The following is a 13,317-nucleotide window of genomic DNA, read 5'->3' as shown; positions in this document are numbered from 1 at the left end:
CAGCCTGTAAACAGCTCTATAGATTAAATAAAAAACAGAATACAAGAGAAAGAAGATGGCAGTGTGTTCCTTTATTGGCTTGGAGAAGTGCAGCGCTGACTGCAGTTACAGGCGTTCTTCAGACTGTCAGTGACCTGTTGTTTCCCTGCCACTCCAGAGACGACCACTGGACAATAACAAAGGACAACAGACAATAATAGCCCAGTTAACTGATTATGAGGTCAGCTGTTAAGTTGTTGTTGCCATTTTCATGAGCACATTTGGTACTGATTGGTGTTCCTTCTGTTAAAGTGGGTTAGTGTTGGGGGGATATTGTGCAATATTGCCATAGGGGTAATAGATTATTTGTCTATCACTGGTGACACTTAGACGGAGAGGGCTAAGACTCATTTTATGTCATTTTGTTCCTCTTTTACATTGAATGTGGTTCACTGAGAATATCTTTTAACATATATGTTTTTAATGGATTTATTCATTCCACGTGAATGAATAAATCCTTTATCTGCTTTGTTCCATCTTGGAGGTGATTCTCCAGAGTGGTGGCGATTTGAGCTTGAGACCTCATCCTTTCAACCCCCATAGTGCAGTGTAGATCTGAGTTTAATCGTGTCGGGGAGCTGGGACCTTGGTCTTCCTGCTGTCTAGAAATAGAAGCAGTGTTCTCCTGTTACACGAGTACAGCTCTACCTGTCACATTAAGACAAAAAGACATTTGTCATCACTCATTTTGGACTTTATACTCGACTAGTTTGTCAGGCTCAGTTCAACATCTGTGCTGTGGTTTTCAGGACTCTATATATATTGTTAGCATGTTACCATTGTTTCATGCTTTAAGCATGTTTTAAATATACTCTCTGTACACTCTGTACATCGTGTTCTGGTGGGAAAAAGCAAAATGCAAATGAAAATGTGTCTGTTCACGATTAAAACTCCACGGGGTACCTTTAACTCAGGCTGCTCAGTGTGGTTTTTGTTTTATGTGCTTTTGTAGTGGTTGTTTTTTCTTTCAAATATGCAATGTATCGTTTCAGAACAAGGACTCCTCACTTGTTTAAAACTTTATAAAAGTCTCTTGACAGAAGCTGGAATCACGCCTACAAACCAGAACCACATTAGAGCACAAAGTACTGTATGTGTGTTTACTGTGATTAATTCAAGACATGCGAAGTTTGCATTGACACCGAAGTAGAGTGGATTTTTATTTATTTATATATATTTTAAAACTAATATCATGCTCCACATGGTTTCCACGGGGGGCTCCAAGTGAATGGAAGTGAAAAAATATAATGGAAAGAGCAGATATCACTGGAAGGAGTGCTACTTCACTAATGCAGGTACAAAAAACAGGTGCTTTGGATCAGAGACACGCCCCTGAGAAACATCATGAGGCCTAAAAAACGAGGTGAGAGGTGAGAGATAAATGGGATTCACATATGTGTTTCAACTCACTGTCTTTTTTGGGCCATGTAAAAACAGCTGGACTTGTTTTTACATGAACAAGAGGACAGTTCTATCTGTGAGCGCACAAAACTGTTTTATTTTTGGGTTATGGATGGATGGTGTGACCTATCCCAGAGTCAGAATCTAATAAATAACTTCGGACGGACCTTTTTTAGCAATGTCCTTGGTGTAGTTGTATGTGAAGTTATGTCAGGCCGTAATATTAGGTTTTAATTCAGTTGTCTATCCAAGAGCGAAACTAAGTAAAAACTAAAAACCAAGCTTTGTCCGCGGGATGCCCACAATCTCAGACTTTGAGAACCCATGATGTGGAGTGGGTTTAAGTTTAATATGAAGAACAAGTGATTTTATGTGTTGGTTTTTCATTTTTTTCATATTTCCCTTTAGCAGAAGATTTACCATTTTGTCAGCCTTAATTAAAGAGCTGTCCGCCTCCGGATGATCCACACAGGCAGATTTACAGTACATCTGATCTCAGACAGAGATATATGTGCAGGTTCTTGGCCATGTTTATACATGTCCTGGGCCGTTCTTCTCATCCATGAAATGGTGAAAACGTTTCACTCCAATCAAGATCCACAATCTTTGGATGATTTAATTATTATCTAAAAGCAACTGGAGCAGTCAGGGATATTGGAATATGTGGTTTATCTCTTTATTAAACCATCCTGGGCTCTTTATTTATACAGTGCACTGCATTTCAGTTCATAAAAGAAAATGCACTGAACAGCTGGCATGGAGACCGATTTGATCGATCTTTCCAAAGCCTTGTGCATAAACTCACAAAATGCTTCATTTATACAAAATAAAAAAAGAATACAGACGACAATGGAAGCCTGCCAAAAATATATTACAGCTTAATATACAAATATATAAATGTACATTCAATAAATACAATATGAAGTATTCTTGAGATGTATTATGGCTATCATGTAGGCCAGTTCATCCCAAATGATCAAGGCTTGCATGCTTCTTTTGAGCAATTTTGTGACGTTGGACCTTTCAGAATAAGGGCATGTTGTAGGCGGGGCTTAGTCAATGAGGTAAGGTGTTGCGGGTGAAACACTGCTGACCTATTCATGAAGTCATTAAGGAGCACCTTACCAGTACTGGATTTAAAAATGACCTTAGTTCTATTTAATGAAAAACATTACCCCAAACTAAAAAAATGTGTATCCCTGTTGGACCGCAATCTCATTGACCTTAACATCTAAATGGCTGCATTGGACAGAGAGCCTTTTAAAGTGACCAGTGACACAATAACCAAAACGCAATCAAAGAACAAGCAAGGCTTCAAGAGATCAGATATCAAGACATTACTCATGTTCAAAAAAATATATATAATACTGATCAGAAAAGGTATTTACAAAGACTGAGATTCTCTGTTCAGTAGAAAGTAAATACTTCTTTGGTCCCTGTCGATTGTTGGCAATTAGTGGTTCGGCAAAGACAAATATAAGGGACGATATGATTGATTTTGCACATTTAAAACAACAAAATGATGCCTATCCCTCTGAATCATTTCTACATCATCAATAATCCAAGTTCACATTGGCAGAGAAAACAAAAATACATCAGTATAAACAGTTCACGTCGGCTACAAAAGCATAAACAAATGATTACAAAGAGATGCAGGGAAAGCTACTGTAAATTTGTGAGAGACAGGAGAGCTTCTGACAGACTGATTTCCAGCACTTTTGATGAGGTTGTGTTGGTTGCACTGGGAGTTGAAGTCATAGCGGGAAAAGCAGAAGAAGGAAAAGGCATTTAGTATATGTCCAGTTACTTTGCAAAGGCTTCCCCAGTGTTTCTGTGTGCTGTCCATCTTTGGCTCTGTATTTAGAATTGGATGCTGTGCACGATGTGTGTTCAAGTGCAACATCAAGCATCGTTCTGCTCAAAAAGACTGCCCTGCATCTTCAGCTTGTGCATCCTGTAGAGGAGAACAGACAACAGTGAGCAGGAGAGCTTCTGCTGCTGATTTAACAGGATTTTCAAAGGCATTATAAAAAAGACGTTTCTCCTCAACTTACAGTTTCTCTTTACGGCTCATATTGTCTTCTTTTGACTTGACAAAGACTGCATCTTCTCCTCCCCTGACGAGGTAGGCAAACTCTCCTTCCTTTGCGCTGAAGATCACCCTGAAATCACACAGGAGAAAAAGGAGTCAATACAAAAAAAAATCACCAGATCAAAGTGTCACTGCCCCTCTTGTTCTAGATAATCATATTTGTGATGGTGACCAAGAACGTACTTGGACTGAGTCTCCCCGGACTTGATGCGCAATTTTCGGATGTGGAACTTGCTGCTGCCCCACCAGTCTGACCAGCTGATGATCGTGTCCTTCTCCCAGCGCAGCTTCACGATCATCAGGTCTCCAATGTCGACATCGGTGGTGATGAGGAATGACAAAGTGGTGTTACCATTCATGACCGGCCTGAGGGGCGAAAGGAAGAGCAACGTTTAAAGGTCAGCAGCTTCAACATGAACCCGTGTGTGTGTGTGTGTGTGTGTGTGACGTATAGCGCGAGTGCTGTTATGGTCTTTATTTAGAGTCAGGAAACACTGTTGCTGACCATTTGTGAACTTTTCTTGCAGTTTTCTTTTTCTTTTTCACATGACGGGTGTTAAAAAAAATTGTATTGTATTGTTTAATATACGTACAGGACCAAAGAAATGTCTTCCTTCTCTCCGTGGGTGCCGTACAGAGAAATTTTCATTGGCTGCTCGCTGAAGCTCAGTTTGTCCTTACTGAAGAAATGCACCTTCACTTGATAGTGGAAAACTACGAGAGAGGAAAAAGACAGTTTACACTTTAGTCACATTCACAGCGTGGTGTTTTCTGAACAACTGGTCTCTCATACCACTACTTAAAGTAAGTTTAATACTTTAAAGCCCTTTATGTAACCTCTCTCTGACTTCATGTGACTGTCACAGTGCTGCATTTAAACACAGATTTGTGTTAAATCCTGATTGGTTACGTCCACACCCTCATTCATAGAACTATTTACCAGACATGCTTATGTTTCTAAATAATACTGCTGCCTTGTGCAAAAAAGTTATTCTTAAATAAACTTTTCCATTGATCACACGCAGCGGTGTTGCATTACCCCAAGCAACTAAAATACCTGTGACCTTGTCTTCAAGTGACCTCCAGAATACTTGCTACCAATTGCTCATGCTGACTGTACTGGTATAAATTCCAGCTCCAATCAGCAGAACCTACACTGAGTACATTCAGCACCAGTAGCTCACACACTGAGGATTACTCCAATTAAGGTATGTGCGTCAATTAACTCAACTCTCACTAATCCTCAGTTAAGTACATAAACCCAGCCACTTTTCTACAGTAGCTAAAAGCATTTCTTAGCTGTTCTTGCACTGTGCAGAACACAACCCTACAAACGCCTCTCTACATGTTGTTTTTGCGTTTACCTTTGTAAGGACTCATTTCACGTGTTTTGAGGTACATCTTGGCGCTGCGGGTCATGCGGACCTTGTTGATGTTGTAGCCCAGCTTGTTGCAGCGGTTCTTTCTGCAGCTGAGGCACAGACCCTTGTTGAAGGCCTCTCTGGAGTTGCAGCGGTAGGCCATGCTCTGCTGCTGGGTGTTCAGCAGAGAGTCGATGAACAGGTGGATGGAGCGCTCGTGGGAACATTTGACGAGCTGGTCCATATCTGCAGCAACACACATACAGAGCGCAGAAGCTATGAAACCTCCACGTCTTCTATCAAACGATGTCATGCAACAGAGAAAATGTCTTCCTCGTGTGCGGCTTTTACGGCTTCGGCATGTCAGTGTTGACCCAGACGGAATTTCTTACTTAGTTCTGCCTTAAAGTTAAAACACTTGCAGCAGCTGGAGGGCATACTGTGAATCTGTCGCTATGGTTGTTTGGCCTGGAGGCAAACATATTTAAATTGTAGCCCTGAAAGCTTTTATAGACCCAACGTGTCTGTTGACACCATGTCAAATTACACAAGCCTATCCTGAATGTTCACAACATAAAAAAAGTCAAGTTTGAGCAACTGGGGTAACATGTTCCCCCTAAATTTAACTATTGCAGGTTCCAAAACAGACGACATAAACACTCAGAGTCCATTACTATTACATTATGTCGATCAGTGGTTCTCAAACTTTATACATGACGTACCACCTCAGTAAATATCAGGCTCTCTTGAGTACCACCACTAAGACCAGTCTTAAAATACAGCAGCGTAGGCCGACACTATTCAGCTACGGACAGAAAGGTTTATTCCTAATCAGAAGAGTATTTATTGTTGAATGTTTTCAGCCACAGCCACACTGTAGGAAGAACATCAGAAATTACATTACAGTGTTTTCAAACCAATCATTTCACCTCTGCTTACTATCCTGCCATCACAGTTTAGCTCGTAACTCATGAACATAACTATGTAACAGGCTGACACTGAGACAAAAATATTACAGGAAATGCTGAACTTATTTTAAATTACATCTCAAGGAACTTAGAAGTTTAAGTATTTTCTTAGTATTATATTAATTTAGTAATAAACGTTTCTTGTTTTTTATTTTGGAGATGCCTTCAAGTACCACCAGTTTGAGAACCACCAGTGGAACAAGTACCACAGTTTGAGAACCAGGGATCTAGATAAACATTAATTTACAGTATATGGATTGAAAAATAGCCCAAAGCATCATATGAAGCAGAAGTGTAGTAAGGAACAAACAACAAGAGGTTTCGGGAGTACATACTTTGCAGGCCCTTGATGCCTCCCATTGCGATCCCCAGCAGTGTATTCTGGATGTCGCAGCCCGGCTGGAAAGTGCCTCCATTGGGGTAAATGTCGATGTGGCCCACAGGTCTCTGGATGCCGATGCTGCGGTCTGGGGAGCCCCTGGTGTTGGTGTGCAGGACGTCCACAAACTGGGCATCATCTCTGGACAAGATGTTCTGGTTGTCTGCATGCTCGAAGGTGGGGCCAGCAGGATCCAGACCTAGAAGAAAAGTAGAGCGACAGAAATGTCACTTTTATGGATCAGTATGAAAGTAGCAGTAAAACAGTAAAACACTTGAGTTTCATTTGGTATCTTTTTCTCCGTGTGCAGCTCTGAAGAACCGCTGAAGCTCAAAACAATGTGAAGCCGTGATTGTAGGCTCTTAATGGGCTCTTGTCTCAGATCACAGTAAACATACCATTATTCTAAGCAGGTCAGACAGATCTCAAAGCTCGATTAACTCTATAGTCACAAAGAGGGGGATTGGACCTGCGAACTGGCACCAACAGGCTACATGAACCCATACAATTCAGGCCTGGAATGTAATGGCCGGCAGATTATATTTCACTGGCGTGCTGTTGTTTTTACGAGCAGGCTCTATAGCTTACATTACATTACATTACATTACAGTACGGTATGTTATTATGTTATGGTTGCACGCATGAATTCATTGGCTCAGTGTCAGAATTTAGACATTAAAAGTTCAAGAGCTAAAAGGTTTCTTGCTAAAACACAAAACAAAAGGTTGTAAATGTAGTCATACGTTTGTAAAAATGAGGTTAAACACTGCACAAATGAAGGCAGATGAAGACAATCGCCCATTTTCCAGTTAAATTTCTCGATGCTCATGCTGTTTATTTGTATGCAAAGTGGGCAAAGTTCACGCTCTCACCTGTGATCCTGCTGATTTTATGGTCAGTGAGGTCTCCGGCAATTCCAGCCACATGAGCTCCCAGACTGTATCCCAGCAGATGAATCCTCTCCCAGGGCAACTGCAGCTCTTTCTGAAAGGGAGGATATAGATGAGATGATTCAGATGAACATTTTTGACATGCCTTTAATCTGCTGGAGGGATTACAACTAATAGTAGGCTATATCTGGCACAAAACACTGCAGCACTTTGTTCAAGTCTTAATGGAGTTTGGACCTAAATCCTAGACTAGGATTCATTTGTGTTTATGCTTAAGTTTGGGCTGACAAGCTTTAAACTTGGAAGTCACGTACACAAAATAAAATGTTTATGCCAAAACCCCTTTTGCCTTTGAAGTCACTCAAACAAAGTCTGCGCTGCTCTGAATACTGAGCCCCGTGATGGCTCATTACTAATGAGAGGCTTCTGTGAGATACCGACACGACTGTAAAACACCTTTATAGGGTGTTTAAAATCATAACCAGGAGGAAAACATAGCCGCAGCAGCACTGCAGGGATCAAAAACATTACATCATCAGATACAAATTTGTCACAGGCTCTCCAGCTACTCTCATTCCTTAGCTGGAAGATTAATGTGGATCCAAAGTGGTAGGTTGTGGAGAATATGACCCAGCTGTTAGCCAGCTGTCAGCCAGCTTGAACACGGTTCAGTAAAAAAAAAAACACTCACTTGTAACCATGTAACAAACTTGGCCACATCAAGACCCACTAGTTTGGTGTAGGCTGCAGAGGTCGGGTAGTGCTGGTTGGCGCGGGTCAGCCAGTCCACCACGATCACGTTGGCACTGGGCTCACGATTGTAGAGAGCAGACACCAGTTTGGGCACCCAGCTCTCAAACATCCCTGTCACCTATAGCAACACACACATGCACAAACACAGTTCTGAGGTCAGCTGCAGGATGGCGTGATTTGTTCTATCCTTAGCACTCAGTCTGTGACCTGACGTTGGAGAGAAGCCAAAGTGTCACAGGTCAAAATGTTGGCTCTTAATCAAATTACAGGAGGAGATGCATGGACTAACTCACTTCTCTCAGTCTGTCTGCTCTGAAATGTGCATTTATTGCTACATTCATCTCACAAGACTGATTTTGGCTCAGCATTAATGATACGTTTGTTGGCTATTTCAACATCGACTCAAACTCATGCAACATACTCATTTATGGCATTTTGTCAGCTGGTATGTGTGCTTTAATGTCATTACATTATTATCTCGCAGCTGGAGGGGCAGCAGATGTTTTTCATCAGAGAGGGCCAAAGCAAACCTACATATACATTACACAAATATATAATTAACAAGGCACCCCTAAGATATACCAGTAGATAGACCTGCTATGATTGTAATATGGTTTTCTATAGTAATGCACACTGGGGACAACTTTATATTTAGTTTAACATACCGTCCAGCCATGTATCACAATGAAGGTCTGTGTTTCTGAGTTGAATTCACACTCTGCGATGGTTTCCGGACTGCCGGCCACAATGTAGCACATGTCATCATCTGGGGTGTCAGCAGTGCGCAGGGAGAACTTGGACACAATGCCAGTGTAGTCTGTGAGCCATTCAGCAGTGGTCGGCAGGGGAGTAGCAGTGACTGTGGTGTTTACTGTTACAACACACACAAACGGTATGCAGCAGATTAGATTAGATTAGATTATTGTGGTATGACAGAAATGTGGAGGATTGCATGCACAAATCACAATTCATAACATTATTATTACACATTCTAGTTCTATGCATCAGGCAGCAATTTAAAAGAGATTTAATACAAACTGACTTGCAGGAAATACCTTGAAAATAACTTTTTTCATGCAAACTATTGAAGCTTGCTGCTCTTCTCAGTCACATTAAGTGTGAGTCAGTCAACCAGAGGCATAGAGCATGGCAGTGTCGCCCCCTTTTGTCTCCGCTGCTTTTCTACCAGCAGACAATGAATAAAACCTCTAAAAAATATTAAAAGTCTGGATTTCCTAAAGAGATTCAGTTGAATTACGTTGAGTCAAAATAGATAAAAACCTCTCAACTGATTAGATCATCCCTCTGAGTCCAGTTTGGAAAGTCAATATGTTTAAAAAACACAAACAGCCAATGGTTAAATGGTTTAAACTGGGGAAATGAATTTAAAAGGAGGTTAAAGTCGTTCCAACTAAACAATAAATACCATTTTTTTGGTATTTTAACCTGGAAAAGGACAGATTTGATTTCTGTTTTTCCCTGTTTATGTCTTTTTTCCTCTGCACTCCAGACAAAAGGCCTGTTAGCAGCCGCTTTCCTTCATGCACACATGGACATAATGGGATGAGATCGGATCGGATGCAGACCTGCAGACCTGATCTGCGGGAGCGGGTTACTCGCGGTCATCCACGGAACAGCGCGCATTAATTAACCTGCTCCTCTCGTGATTGATCATTAGGGCTGCGGATGAATCACGAAAACAGCACAAACACACTCATGGGTCGCTCTCTTACCAAACACAGCGGTGGGGAGTTCAGGGTCAGAAGAAAAAGTTGCAAAGATTTTCCCCAAAATTATCCAAACAGAGAAAAAACAGATATTTTCTTTTCCCATATTACTGAGAAGTGTTTTTTCTCAAATATCCAGAATCAAAAGTTCACCGGGTGTCTGGCGACCAGGTGTATATCCAAGCGTATGTTATAAAGCGCAAAGTGGTAAAGTGTTGTGGTTTAGGAGTAAAGTTGCTTAAGGTCTGTCACAGTTGCCGCTCCAAGTCATCTTTATGGGTGGCTCATTTGAATATTCAAACATGATTGGCTGAAGTTTGAGGGCGGAGTTTAAACTTTGTCCCAGCTCTGAATCACTGAAGGGAAATCATTCACAACTTCCTCCACAGGAGAGCTGACTATGGACTGTACCCTCAGCTTTCATCTGAACTGTGTCATCATTAGTGTTAATGATGAGCATCAATTATCTGTCAGTTTGTTCGATTATTAAGAAGAAGAATTACTTTTTTTATCCCGCAACGGGGAAATTGAATGTTTTCACTCTTATTATTAATACACACACACACACACACACACACACACACACACACAGGACATGCAATTAAGGAGAGATGTTAGAGCGAGGGGGCTGCAAGCGACCAGCGCCCCGAGCAGTTGGGGGTTCGGTGCCTTGCTCAACAGCACCTCGGCAGTGCCCAGGAGATGAACTGGCACCTCTCCAGCCACCAGTCCACGCTCCATACATGGTCCACACAGGGAACTTGAACCAGCGACCCTACGGTTCCCAGCCAAGTCACCTATGGACTGAGCTACTGCCGCCCAAATTAAGAAATCACACAAAAGCTGCCTCGAACCTTAAAACAAAATGTGAAAATGTGTTTTTTTTTTCACAATAAGCTGTTTTAAAAAGAAGTAATTTATGTATAAAAATGTGTTTTTATACATTTACACCAATGATGTAAAAGCAAAACTGTTTGTTCAAGTAACAGTACGCATGTAGGCCTATTATAAGCAGTTTGTGTAATAATCCTGTAATATCATTATTTTGTATTGACTGATGCATTGGTGATGTTGTTAAGTAGTTTAATCTACAAAAATGCAACACATTTTATAAGCTTATCATATGTTTTCTGTGTAAAATCTTAATTTGTTTGTAAAAGGTAACCAGCAGTGGTTAAATCATATACATTTAATTCATAACTACTTTGTCAAGTAGTGTAGTTAAGTATCATTTTAAAGTTCTTGTATTTCACTGAAGTATTTATATATTATGCTTCTCTGTTGTATAAAGGTTATACTTCTACGCCGCTACATCTCAGAGGGAAATATTGTACTTTTTACTCCGCTACATTACTATATATATAAGTTGAAATCTACTTTGCAGATTTATCATTATTAAAACAAAATATAAAATCAACTAATAAATTATGATAATAGTTATTACAATTACCTTTATCAGCTACAACATTAAAGTCATTCATCACTCATAATGATTTAGTAATATAATCATTTTTATATTATTCTGAAATTAGCAATTCTACATACTGTTTTTAAGAATGAAGTGTTGTTACTTTTACTTTAAGTAAAATATGTGAATACTTCTTCCACCTTTGGCAACAAGTAACTATAGCCGTCAAAGCAAAGTGATAAAAAGTTGAATATTTTCCCCTGAGCTGTGAAATAAAAGCATAACGTGGCACTAAAAAGAAATATGCAAGAAAAGTACCTCACATTTGTGCTTAAGGACAGTAATTGAATAAGATATATGATATTTTATCCAGTGTTTCCCCAGTAAATCCAATAAGTATCACTGCTCTACAGGGATTACACACATACAATAAGAACATTAAAACACAGTCATAACAGTACAGCTCATGAATCATCAACGTATTATACGAAGAAAAATAAATCTTTCTGATCAGAGGGTCAGAAACCAAAACATAATCACTGACATGTCACTGATGTTTATGATATCTGATTCAAATGTTATGATTAATTAGTTAATTGATGCCGTGGTGCAGTCAGATCATCTTTAACAGATGTTCTGAACAGAGTGGCTGTGTTAGAAATCCCCCTCTCCCATAGGGGGTCGGCTGTTGAATCTGCAACTCAACAACAATGACAAAGCAGAACAACAACAAGTTCTGCTTTGTCATTTCCCCGTGCCCTCTGATGGTACACAAAAAGGAAGCTTCAAGAGTTTAAAATAAAATAAATAATCAAGAAAAGTACATTCCTGTCTCATATCATGTCATGTCAAATGAGAACAAGATGTCAGGACGCTCTGTGCATACTTTATGGTACCAGTTAAACCCCTTTGCAGCACTTAGGGGCACCAAAGAAACTCAAAAAAACTCCAGAGAAATTAAAGACACGTGTAGGTGGAGAACAGGGCATGAGGGGAAATGCGTCTGAGCCCATGAGTCTGACTTTTATGATGATTTTTATGCCAAAACACCTGCGTGAGAATATCTGTTTTCTCTCAAAACTGTGGGCAACAAATCCAGCTCAACCTTTAGCCTAGATATTTTTCCATGGGGATCGAGTTTCCATGTCTTCAAATGTGATATACGTTCATTTTGTTTCAGAGAATCGGTTCTGTGGGAGATGAAACGCCCACCTACCGTCGTTCAATCTCCAGAAGTGTTATTCTTCTAAAACGCCGTATGAGACACTGAATGAGATCTGGATTAAGATATCACATGTGGAGTGTGAGTCAGAGTGAGGGCCATGTTGTTTAACGTCGAGCCACGGACACACTTTGGTTACTTTCTACTGTCCGAGAAAAGTCTTCACTGGGCTCACAGCCGTGTAGAAGAAGCAAGAGAGCAGTGTAACATGTATCTAATCCTGAGTTTTTGCCTTGTTTACCTGCACAGATTGTCAGTAAACCCTTGTGCTCTGTTGGCTCTGGCTTTACTTCCTCGTTGTTTGGGGGAAAGCCCAGGTGCTGTATGTGTAGATAATAACAATAAGCTCTAAATCAACCAGTTGTTTTTCCCTAAAAATACATTTTTTCCCCCTCTGACCTCATTAAAACCCAGTGGTGGAAGAAGAAGTATTCAGATCGTTTACTTCGGTAAAGGTACTAAAACAATACAGTGAAAATACTCAACTACAAGAAAAGTCCTATACGTTCAAAATATTAAGCAAACGTATATAAATACTGACATTATCAGAGAAATATGCTTAAAGTAGTCACATGGTTAAATGTTCCCTTTCAGTGTTGTATTATACTGTATAATGATTCTGGATTAATATTTCTGCTGTAGATGTTTAAAGATGATGCTAACTCTTTATCATATGCATCATATTCTATGAGCTCGTCCCTCTCCTGTGAGAACCACGTAGCACTGAAACTCTATAACTTTTCATGTCATAGAAACAGCCCTGTTTGTTTGTTTTTAGCTCTGTTACGATGCATTTTCCAGATAATCAGATAGGCTTTTGAAAGAGTTCAAGAAGTAGGAGAATTTAATAAATTAAGTGGTATAAAAAAGTAAAGTGATGTACCCTGAATTTGTACTTCGCCACAAACTGAGCTTCCACATTTGATAAAGTTTATAATCATGTTTGTAAGCAATTGTCACAAAATTAGGATGGGCAAAATACTGATTCACTTTCCTTCATGATCATTTTCCGCACGATTGAACCATCAACTGCTGCTCTGTGTTTCCCTTCTCTAAATATAGTCCTCTGTTACTTTC

General features: G+C 40.1%; 1 protein-coding gene across 1 annotated transcript; it reads right to left on the bottom strand.

Annotated features, from left to right (window-relative positions):
* Positions 1–2,134: 2,134 nt before the first annotated feature.
* lpla (lipoprotein lipase a) lies at positions 2,135–9,838 on the bottom strand. The gene is made up of 10 exons (XM_083939911.1): positions 9,617–9,838; positions 8,549–8,754; positions 7,822–8,001; positions 7,113–7,224; positions 6,197–6,439; positions 4,897–5,139; positions 4,126–4,246; positions 3,716–3,898; positions 3,495–3,602; positions 2,135–3,394 (listed from the first exon to the last, which is right to left on the bottom strand). The coding sequence occupies exons 1-10, from the start codon at positions 9,714–9,716 to the stop codon at positions 3,343–3,345; spliced, it is 1,548 nt and encodes a 515-aa protein (XP_083796037.1). The 5' UTR covers positions 9,717–9,838; the 3' UTR covers positions 2,135–3,342.
* Positions 9,839–13,317: the final 3,479 nt, after the last annotated feature.

This window comes from Echiichthys vipera (genome assembly GCF_963691815.1).
Source record: "Echiichthys vipera genome assembly, chromosome: 3".
Classification (NCBI taxonomy): domain Eukaryota; kingdom Metazoa; phylum Chordata; class Actinopteri; order Perciformes; family Trachinidae; genus Echiichthys; species Echiichthys vipera.
This window is presented reverse-complemented; position numbering and strand designations above follow the sequence as displayed.